The following is a 12,045-nucleotide window of genomic DNA, read 5'->3' on the forward strand; positions in this document are numbered from 1 at the left end:
GACTCAAAATCCTCAAAAAATAGAGATACGCTAATTATCTAACTGCATTAAAAACTAATTTAACTCTACGTCAAATTAAATCTTCCTTGAGAATGCATAATAAAATCACCAACATTGAGACAACATGGAACTTATAAAAATCAATGATTCTACAAACAAAACTACAGCAAAATTATAAGGTACCACAAAGTTGACTACAAGACAAGTGTGCACACAAGAAGCAAATGTCTTCCAGGAAATAACCATTACTAGAGTAACAAAGACAATGTAAAGAGGTTTCAGTTATTTTCGTTTGGTAGCCTTCTTCACCTTAGCATTAAACCATTTCTATATGGGGTCGCATTATGAATGACTGAGTGAGGCATATCCATAGATTTCTGTTCTGTCCTTCATTTTCGTCCATACCTTCTCACAGCAAATCTTCACGCCGTCTCTTTCTCGGTCTTCCTTTCTTCCTTCCAGTTTGGAAGCCTACCTTTTCCTTCCAGTTTGGTAGCCAGCCTTTTCCTTCCAGTTTGGTAGCCATCTTTTTCCTTCCAGTTTGATAGCAAAACTTTTCCTTCCAACTTGGTAGCCAACCTTTTCCTTCCAGCTTGGTAGCCTACATTTTCCTTCCAATTTGGTAAGCAACCTTTTCCTTCCGATTAAATAGCCAAACTTTTCCTTCCAGTTTGGAAGCCAACCCTTTCCTTCCAGTTTGGTAGCCAATCTTTTCCTTCCAGTTTAATAGCCAAACTTTTCCTTCCAGTTTGGTAGCCAGCCCTCTCCTTCCAGTTTGGTAGCCAACCTTTTTCTTCCAGTTTGATAGCCAACCTATTCCTTCCAACTTGGTAGCCAACCTTTTCCTTCCAGCTTGGTAGCCACCCTTTTCCTTGCATTTTGGTAGCCTACCTTTTCCTTCCAGTTTGGTAACCTAGCTTTTCCTTCCACTTTATTAGTAAAACTTTTCCTTCCAGTTTGGTAGCCTACCTTTTAATTCCAGTTTGATAGCCAACCTATTCCTTTCAACTTGGTAGCCAACCTTTTCCTTCCAGATTGGTAGCCACCCTTTTCCTTGCATTTTGGTAGCCTACCTTTTCCTTCCAGTTCGGTAGCCAAGCTTTTCCTTCCACTTTAGTAGCTAAACTTTTCCTTCCAGTTTGGTAGCCAACCTTTTCCTTCCAGTTTGCTAGCCAACCTTTTCCTTCCAGTTTGGTAGCCAACCTTTTCCTTCCAGTTTGCTAGCCAACCTTTTCCTTCCAGTTTGGTGGCCAACCTTTTGCTTCATGTGTAATAGCCAAACTTTTGCTTCCAGTTTGGTAGCCAACCTTTTGCTTCCAGTTTGGTAGCCATCCTTTTGCTTCCAGTTTAATAGCCAAACTTTTCCTTCCAGTTTGGTAGCCAGTCCTCTCCTTCCAGTTTGGTAGCCAACCTTTTCCTGTCAGTTTGATAGGCAACCTATTCCTTTCATCTTGGTAGCCAACCTTTTCCTTCCAGCTTGGTAGCCACCCTTTTCCTTGCATTTTGGTAGCCTACCTTTTCCTTCCAGTTTGGTAGCCAAGCTTTTCCTTCCACGTTAGTAACAAAACCTTTCCTTCCATTTTGATAGCCAACCATTTCCTTCCAGTTTGCTAGCCAAACTTATCCTTCAAGTGTAATAGCCAAACTTTTCTTTCCACTTCAGTAGCTAAACTTTTCCTTCCAGTTTGGTAGCCAACATTTTGCTTCAAGTGTAATAGGCAAAGTTTTCCTTCCAGTTTGATAGCCAAAATTGTCCTTCCAGTTTAGTGGCCAATCTTTTCATTCCAGTTCTGTAGCTAACCATTTCCTTCCAGTTTGGTAGCCTACCACTTCCTTCCAATTTGATAGCCAACCGTTTCCTTCCAGTTTGGTAGCCAACCGTTTCCTTCCAGTTTGATAGGTAACCTTTTCCCTTCAGTTTGGTAGCTAAACTTTTCCCTTCAGTTTGGTAGCCAACCTTTTCCTTCCAGTTTGATATCCAAACTTTCCTTCCAGTTTAGTAGCCAACCTTTTGGTTCCAGTTTAATATCCAAACTTTTCCTTCCAGTTTGATATACAAACTTTTCCTTCCAGTTTGGTAGCCAACCTTTTGCTTCCAGTTTAATATCCAAACTTTTACTCCCAGTGTGATATCCAAACTTTTCCTTACAGTTTGATAACCAAACTTTTCCTTCCAGTTTGGTAGCCAACCTTTTGCTTTCAGTTTAATAGCCAACCTTTTCTTTCCAGTTTGATATTCAAACTTTTCCTTCAAGTTTGGTAGCCAACCTTACGAAAAGGAGAACCATCATCACCAGGGACAGGAAGCCCCAGTATCCGAAGACCAATGCCAGTGTATATCGAATATGAATGTTAGTGGAGGGATATATGACTATCAGTACAAGCCCATTATTTCCCGTACAACCAACTAAAATTATCTATAGGATTGTTATTCCATTCCAATATTGGTAATGCCATATTCAAACATTCATATAAGAAACAAAAAAGTAGCAATTCTCATCTTATACTTCAAAGCTTGAGTATGATACAAGACATGAGAAAAATGCCATTTCAAATTAATAGACACCACAAGTATATCTGCATTCAAGTATGACATTATATACAGTATAATATATATATATATATATATATATATATATATATATATATATACACACACACACACACACACACACACATATATATATATATATATATATATATATATATATATATATATATATATATAAATAACCAGTGATTTAATCTTTATCATATAGGGGAGATTGTAACAATGCAGCCCACAAAAGAACACACACATATATATAATATATACATATATGTACTAGATGCCTTTATTAGTAAAATATACAGAAAGAGAGAGAGAGAGAGAGAGAGAGAGAGAGAGAGAGAGAGAGAGAGAGAGAGAGAGAGAGAGAGAGAGAGACCGAAATGGATACAGCACATACAATTTAAAATAATATATTCATACAAGCATAGAAATTAAAACGGGAAACATAAAAATGGCAATTTGCATGCATATAAATCGACGAGATCTATAAATCCGAGTACCCAATTTTCATCGAATCTCCCTGACATTTATCCGGATATAAACAAACACAGCGACCACAATAAACATAGTCGCTAAACATCAGATGCTCTCATTTCACCACATAAAATATCAAAGGCTATCAGTCACTCTATACAACTCCAACTCTCTAATAAAAAATATTCCACCAATAAATAATATTTAATGAAAATGAATAACTAATACCGATTGAATAATCATGAAGGGGCTCTTGCTATTTAGAAGCATCCATCACCGCGTCATCAGTCAGCTTGACCAATTTATGATCTGGGTTTGTGATCGCTTCAATACATACGTGGCTTTTCATGGATATACCTATGATACGGAGCGGGCTTTAATCCATTTCAATTCAACGTGTGAGGCATCGCTAATTCTCTCTCTCTCTCTCTCTCTCTCTCTCTCTCTCTCTCTCTCTCTCTCTCTCTCTCTCTCTCTCTCTCTCTCTCTCTATGAGCTTATCATTCACCGTTCAGTTCTATTTAGCACTGTCTAAAATTATGAAAATTTAATTCTCTCTCTCTCTCTCTCTCTCTCTCTCTCTCTCTCTCTCTCTCTCTCTCTCTCTCTCTCTCTCTCTCTCTCTCTTCAAACATAACATAGGTAAACAGATTATTGGCCTAATATACCATTAGCTGGGGAGCGCTCGGTGAAATATATTGTCGCCGAGTTCGTCTCTTTCACCCTTTGATCTCTTCTCTCGATTTTGGGCGGTGGAATTTTGACGCGGCTTTCTTTATGCAATTCAGAAATAGATTTTCATTACTTTGGTTCACTGAAATTGATAATTATTAATAGCGGAAGGACTCTACAGTATATTCTATTTCGTTCGGAATCTATTCCTACGTAGTTGAAATAAATTAATTTTGTGACCCCAAAATTGCAGTGAATATTTTATATAGATATAAATACAGTGCATATATTTGCATACACACACACACACACACTAGAAGATAGAAGACCTGAATCGAGAAAGCAGAAATGTAGTACTGAAAATGAATATGAGTAAAATTAACATAAAATGAAGATACAGAGACAACGAATAAAGATTATTGACGAACCTATATAGTCCATGAGCCAGACAAGATTTGACTACCATATTGGGGGACTAATAACCGCTATGTTTTTCAGTAAGCTTGGTATATGGGTTGTATGAAAATATGTGATGGACATTGCAGAAGCCCAGCTTAATATCATTTTGGCGGCCATCTTTAAAGATGGCTGCCCTAACCAATAAATGATTATGTATCTCCAAAGAATGCTTCTTGTTCACTTTTAATTCAGTAGAATCAAGGCCTCATTGTTATAAATTTGTTGTATATAACATAATGCATCAAATGGCATACTTTTGGGGTGGTTATCTATTATTTATTTGTTTATATCCAGTAAAATTGTGAAAAATTTGATTTTTCTCTAATATTTTTCATTATTTTGTGCGAATAGTCGCGTTTTCATTATATTTTTTTTCATGTTTTGCTCATATTCAACCTCTGAATATTGTTATTTGTTGAAATATCAAATGGTCACCATGTATTTCTCTGTTCACAGCTTTGTCAAATTAAAAACTAGTGTCATATGCATTTATACGTATATTGATATGTATACATACCATTACCTATATATTTAAGTCATTAATTTTGTTCATATTTGCTCACTCATTCAATGCTTTGTCTTTTTTTTTTGTATTTTGAGAGAATTTAGAAAAGAATTAATAAATATTTATAATTATTGACACATTTAATATGATGGCGATATAATATTTGAACGGCCCCTAAATATTTGTTTGAGGCTTGACTTATTTGGCTACCAAAAGGGCTGATGAAGAAGTTACAACAAAGCAACCAAGAATGGACCCTAAGAGCTGTGTTATATGTGGGAAAGTGTCCACACTGAATGAACTAAGTAGTCCTCAAGATGAAGCCTCCTGGATTACCCTACGTGAAGCTGCAGAAATAAGAAACTTTGAACCAATACTTAGCTTGGCACAAGAATTCCCAAAAGCTTTATCAAGTGTATAATATCACAGAAAATGCAGATCTAATTTCTCTCATAAAAAGGCCCTGTATAAGCTAAGAAACCAAGAAATTTTGGAACTCAAAGAAGATGATGCCATCATGCCTAGGCAATCATCCCGACAAGGCCCTGCCCCTCAATCTACAGTGTATGATAAGGTGTGCATATTCTGCTTGAAAACATCAAAATATGTGAAACATACAAATACCAGGGAGCCATTAAAACCAGCAGTTGAGCTAAGAGCTGATAAAAGGATTAGGGACATTACCACTCAACGTATGGATGAAAGAATCCTTGCTATCACATCAAGAGACATTGTTGCAGCAGAGGCACACTATCATAAATCCTGTTACAAAGGCTACACTCGTACTAAACCTGAAAAGAGTGATGAGAACCAGCAGGAAGAGGATCCTTACCAGAAAGTGGAGAAAGCAGCTATGAAAATGTTGAGTGAATTTATTCGTAATGATCTTTTCAATAAACCACGAATTCTTCCCTTAACTGAGCTCACATCAAAGGTTATAACCTTCATGAATCAGAAAGGAATATATGAAGTTACGGATCCCACAAAGAACCATCTACGCCGTAAACTTGAGGCCGAGTTTGGAGAGGCATTACATTTCTTCACCATATCTCGCCTGGTCTATCTGAGACCTGACAGTTTGTCGTACGAATCAGTCATTAATGAAAATGTACTGTTAAAGAACAAACTTCAGGCATGTACCCAAAATGATGACTTTGATTGTTTAATAGTCAAGATTGTCCAGTTTTTACGCCATGAAATAAAATGTGAAATCCCAGAACAAACATGGCCTCCACACCCTCAAGAACTTAGTGAAGGATATTTGCCCATACCAGACAATCTCATGAAGTTTCTCTGCATCTTACTTTGTGGAAAAGAACAGACACCCACCTTGCGTGTTAATAGGTTGTCATGGTCTATTGCTCAAGATATTATCTCTGGTGTGACTGTATGTAAGATGCTTACACCAAAGCATGTCCTGCTTCCTTTGGTTGTAAAAACACTTACAGGAAATGTTGAGCTGATTAAAACATTGAATCGATTGGGACATTCATGTTCATATTCAGTTTTAGAAGAGATTGACACTGCACTCTGTCTTGAAAAGCTAGAGAACACAGATAACATTAGGCTCCCATTACCTTCAGATATCCATCCTGGTGTTCCTACAGTGCTAGCATTTGATAACATTGACAGACAAGAGGAGGTACTCAGTGGAGCAGGAACTTCACCTCGTGTGAATGGAATAATTGTACAGGCCAAATCGAGGACATGTGCCCCACCTAAACCGCAATTATCCATCAGAAAAAAGGACAAGAAGAGAACAATCAGATCATCTGACATACCACTTCCAGTGTATACTGCAGGCAAAGGGAATGGTCCAGCACCAGTAACACCAGCAGACCTTTCTGAAGTATTAAGGGATGCTGCTTGGAGGGCACAGCGGAGAAATATTCTATTTATAATAGAGCGGGCACAGGACCCAACAAATCAAACAGTAAGTTCGTGGACAGGCTTCAACATTTTAACCAGAGACAATATTCCAGTTGCATCAGACACAGTTGGGTACCTACCAACAATAAATGCTCCTGCAACAGAAATGACAACTGTACAGGAAATCCTCCATCAATACATCACTATTCAGTCATCACTCCACCTAGACAGCATAGCAGTTGTCCTGGATCAAGCTTTGTTTACTAAGGCAACAGAAATTGCATGGAAGTATCCAGAAAAATATGGAAAGATTGTATTAATGATGGGGAATTTCCACACAATATGCAATTTTATGTCTACAATTGGAAAAATGTATGGTGATGCAGGACTACGGGATTTAGCTGTGGAATCTAGAGGTATTGCTGAGGGATCTATTAACAAAGTGCTAGAAGGAAAACAATACAACAGAGCAGTACGTTTTCATAAGCTCATGTATGAAGCCTTAATGAGGCTTGCCTGGCATGCATTTCAGGAATGGCTGGAAGATAAACACCCTGATGCTCTACCATGTTTATCTGAAGCTAAAGGTGTACTAAATGAACTGCATCAGAACATTTGTGCTTCAATTTTTCATGATGTATTGGAAAACAACTCTTGCAAAAGAGTCTTGCAGCTGTTCCATGAATATATGTGTGACATGAAAAACAAGGGTCCGTTGGCATCATACTGGATGACATACATAGAAATGGTTGAGACACTTCTTGGGCTCTTGCGAGCTGACAGGGAAGGTGACTGGCTGCTTCATATAGCATGCATTCGTGAGGTAATTCCTTGGTGTTTTGCAATGGACAAAACCAACTATGCCAGATATCTCCCTGTGTACTATGCACAGATGACTCATTTGAAGGTGAATTTTCCACAGTTGTATGCTCATTTTCTTAATGGTAGATTTTCAGTACAACTCAGTTCAACTAATCCATTTGCACGCATTGAAGTAGACCAAACTACTGAAGAAACTGTCAACACGGACACCCAAACTGCTGGTGGTACTCGGGGATTTAGTCTTAAACCCGGTATTGTGTCTCGCTATTATTTAACAGCAGAACACATAGCTGCTGCTGTGAGGCAGTTACGGGAAAGAATATCCATCCATTGTTCAAGTCTAAGTCATCCTGACCTTGAAGTAACTCGCATTATGAGAGATGAAGCTGACGTATCATCACTAGTAGATCTGCTTGAAAATAACTGGATCAATCCTTTCCAGCAAGACCCCTTAGATGTAGTCAGCCTTTCCACTGGAGCAGCTGCGCCCCCAGAGGTCTCCCAGGATTTATTGTCAGCAAAACAAAAAGGAGAGGAAACGTACCTAAAGTTTCAAGTACAGCGTCTACAGCAGGGGGAGGGATTCTATGATACCATAAACAGACTGAACCTGAAAACCTTCCACAACATGAAGAAAGGAAGAACTATCAAAGGAACAAAGACTGAAGTAATGCTCAAGGCAGATCGCCGGGTTTTTGGTAACATGCTTCTGATAGCACAGAACCGTAAGTTGGACATGTTAGATGTTTTCAGTCACCCTCTTGGTCCTCTACCTTGGGCACTAGCTAATGCTGATGGCACTATGAAGAAAACCAATAAGGCTGTTTTGCGGAAGCATTTGGAAGGTAAAGTACATCCACCAGAAGAAATAAGTGATCCTCATGCTACAATTATTGATGCCATGGCTCTCATTCAAAAGACCCAAGGAGAAAATCATACTTTTGATGAGTTATCAGATAAAGTGCTTCGCTAGATTCTTTATGCAAGCCAAAAAAGTAAAAGAATTGATATAGTGTTTGATATCTATACAGACCAATCAATCAAGACTGCTGAACGGGAAAGCCGTGGACATGGTTCACAGATGGGTATAGCATTTAAGCAGATTAGACCAGGCCATAAGATAAAGAATTGGAGGAGGCTGCTCACTTGTACAGAAAGCAAGAACAACCTGACTGCATACCTGGCTGAAAGCTGGAAAGATCCAGAGAAAAGAGTGAAACTTGTAGAGAAAGTCATGTTTGTAACATTTGGAAACAAATGTCTGAAACTCACCCAGAATGACTGTCAAATAGTTGAAGAACTGGCATCAAGTCAAGAAGAAGCTGATACTCGTTTAATTCTACATGCTAAGCATGCAGGAGAAGAATTCAACTCACTGCTATTAATATCAGATGACACAGATGTTTTAATCATTTGTCTTGCTCTGAGCCATCTGATAAAGAGTCAAATATTCATAAGAAGGGGCACTAAACTGTGCATCAGACTGGTCGACACCAGCAAATTGAGTAGCGCTATTGGGGATGGTGTGAGACATGCGTTATTGGGCCTTCATGCATGGACTGGATGCGACACTATTAGTGCATTGGCTGGACAAGGCAAGCTGAAGGCATTAAAACTAATCATTCAAAACCAGAAATATCAAGTGGCTTTCTCTGAACTTGGTTCAAGTTGGCAGCTTTCTGGTGCAATATTTGAACTCATTGAAGAATTCACATGTAAATTGTATTCGCGCAACACAAAGTGTCTGAGAGTTAATCAACTAAGGTACGAAATGTTTCAGAGCCGCCAAGGGGATGTTGAATTAGGCCAGTTACCACCTTGCCAGAACACTTTGTACCAGCACACACTTCGTGCTAATTACCAGTATGCCATTTGGAGGAATAGCCTTGAAAACTTCCCTTGTATTCCAAATGCAAATGATGGCCATGGATGGACAATGAGTGAAGGGAATCTGCTGATTCAGTGGATGACGACTATGCCAGCCCCAGAAGTTGTCCTCCGTTTAATGTCCTGCAAATGTTCCAGACAGTGTCAACCAGCAAACTGCTCATGCATTATAAATGGACTTAATAATGTAAGCTTACAGCATGTTCCAACATGGTTGATGAAGAAGAAGAAATGGAACTAGATTCTGAGGATTCCGAAAGTGGTGAGGACTGAATATCAAATTGTGGATCGGGTACAAAAAGAGAACACCCATTTCATTATATGTAATGTGTGTTTATAATATGCCATAATAAGCTTATAGTATGTTAAATTTTACTCAAAACATAAAACAATTTACTAGGGACAGTATGTTTGCCATAATATATATACAAGTATATATATAATTCAATGTCGTAGATGGAGGGGAATATCTGAATGAGATTGCAAATGTCATTTGTATGTAAATATTTCATGTGGATTAGCAGATATTTTTACAAGGAGGTACTTAATAAGGCTAAGAGTCAGGTAATACTTAAGTAAGAACTAAACTTATGGACAAATACAAGGAAAATGAAAAAAAAGTTGAAAAAATGCAAAAATTTGTGATTTTTTCTCATATTTTTTATGATTTGAAAATAAATTATGTTAAAAATTCACCCAAAAGTACGCATTTCTCCTTGATAATCTTGTATACTATAATATCAAACAATTAGATTTGGTCTGAAACAAAATTATGGTAGGCAGGAGGCAAATTTCTGACATCTGGTCAATTTTGGTAAAAACGGCGGCCATCTTTAAAGATGGCCGCCATAAGGGTATTAAGCTGGACTTCTGAAATGTCCATCACATGTTTTCATGTACCTCAGACACTAAGCTAACTAAAAAACACAATGGCTATTAGTCCCCCTTGGTGGTAGTCAAATCCAAAATTTGAGTGTCTGGCTCATGGACTAATAGAGATTGTTAATGAATATAGGCTACGTACTTACAACAAACAGTAAGTTTCTCCAGAACAGGAAGCCGAAATTAAAATAGAGATAATCATGGGATGGAGAGCATTTGGTAAACAAAATGAGATCATGAAATGTAAAATTCCACTTCCTCTAAACAGAGAAGTATTTAATCGGGTGCTCCTACCAGTATCAACTAATGCATCAGAAACTGGGAGCCTTATTCAAAGCCTAAGAACATAAGCTAGTTATAAATCAAAGAGCTCCACTCAAGCTAGGACCAAGGAGGGCCAGGCAATGGCTGCTGATGACTCAGCAGATAGACCTATAGGCTCCCCCAAAATCCGCCATCCTTAGCGCACAAGGATGATGAGATTGCAGCGACCAAAGAAACTAACGAGTTTGAGCGGGACTTGAACCCCAAGCTGGCATTGACCAGTCAGGGACGTTACCTCATCGCCCACCACAACTCATCAAGGAAACTGATTTATTGAACAGCAAGAGTACGTACATACGTACAAACATTTATAGAACTAAAAATCAGGGAAATATTAAAGGGATACATCAGATGCCCAAGTGTTTTCCTACACGTACAAATATATATATGCAAACGCATTTACCTCAAGATATATACATATATATATATATTCACATATTAATAGATACATATGCACCCATATACATACTGCCACCCACGTGTATATATAAATTAGTTAGGATTAAGGTTCTCATCAGTAAATAGAAGGAGAAAGTGTCTGTATTTACAGTATATATATATATATATATATATATATATATATATATATATATATATATATATATATATTACACACACACATATATATATGTAATATAAATACTGTATATATGTATATATATATATATATATATATATATATATATATATATATATATATTTACATATATATACACTAACATATTTCTTTCCGGTCACGACTAGCGACATTGCTAAACATTAAGTACTCGATCTCTCTCCCGTCCCTAGAGTAGGGGCGGAGTAGTCATACCCTGGTGAGAGGGGTACTCCCAGACGAATTGGGGAAGGGGGATTAGAAGGGTCAGATCTGTGGATGTACATGTATCTAAATATCAACCGTGTCGTTTTTGACGGGTTTCGTACAATGGTAATTCATAATAGACAAAAGAATACTTATGCACTTTTTTCCCAGTATGATTTACTTCCAAGAAAAAATTCCCTTACTAAATTGAGCGAAAATAAGCCGAAAAAAAATAGAAGTGCCAAAGTATTTTAGCGGTGGACAAAATTGAATATTTTTCGGCGGTCAAATTTCCTCACTTTAGCTGGCAGTAAGACCGGAGGACCCCTTGCGGTAACGACGCTCTTCAGTCGTAGTTATGGCGAAGCTTTGCCCCATTATGGGTCTGGAAATATGAAGGAAATGTATGAAAGAAGGAGCTATAATGAAGAAAATGTCTCGCCCTCTCATGCAAAGACCTGACGCACCCTAGACTGGTTGCATACAGCCACGGACTATTAGGAAAAGCAGTAATTTTAATCGGAAATTCTCCGTAAAAAAATATACTGTTCTCATCCGTATTTCAGTAAAATACAAGCGATCGTAATTCTAACTTATTTCGTTATTATCTTTTACGGGTTGGTGACCGTACCCTATCTGTTGAGTCACTAGTAACCATTGCCTTATCCTCCTCGGTCCTGAATGGGGGGAAGAGGGGCTTGGGCGCTCATCATGGACAGTCTCTGGGGCATTGTCCTGCTCGATAGGATAATGTAATTGTCCCTTGCCTCTGCAGCCTTTAAACCAAACCTACTGTTG

General features: G+C 38.1%; 1 protein-coding gene across 1 annotated transcript in view; it reads right to left on the reverse strand.

Moving 5' to 3' along the window:
* LOC137635050 (synaptotagmin-like protein 5) overlaps positions 1–11,327 on the reverse strand; it is a 264,982-nt gene extending 253,655 nt beyond the window's left edge. Inside the window, exon 1 of the mRNA XM_068367642.1 lies at positions 11,305–11,327. Within this exon, the coding sequence (XP_068223743.1) occupies positions 11,305–11,327 (23 nt within the window). The remainder of the gene's footprint in view (positions 1–11,304) is intronic.
* Between the last annotated feature and the right edge of the window lie 718 nt (positions 11,328–12,045).

The sequence above is a fragment of the Palaemon carinicauda genome, chromosome 3 (assembly GCF_036898095.1).
Source record: "Palaemon carinicauda isolate YSFRI2023 chromosome 3, ASM3689809v2, whole genome shotgun sequence".
Lineage (NCBI taxonomy): Eukaryota > Metazoa > Arthropoda > Malacostraca > Decapoda > Palaemonidae > Palaemon > Palaemon carinicauda.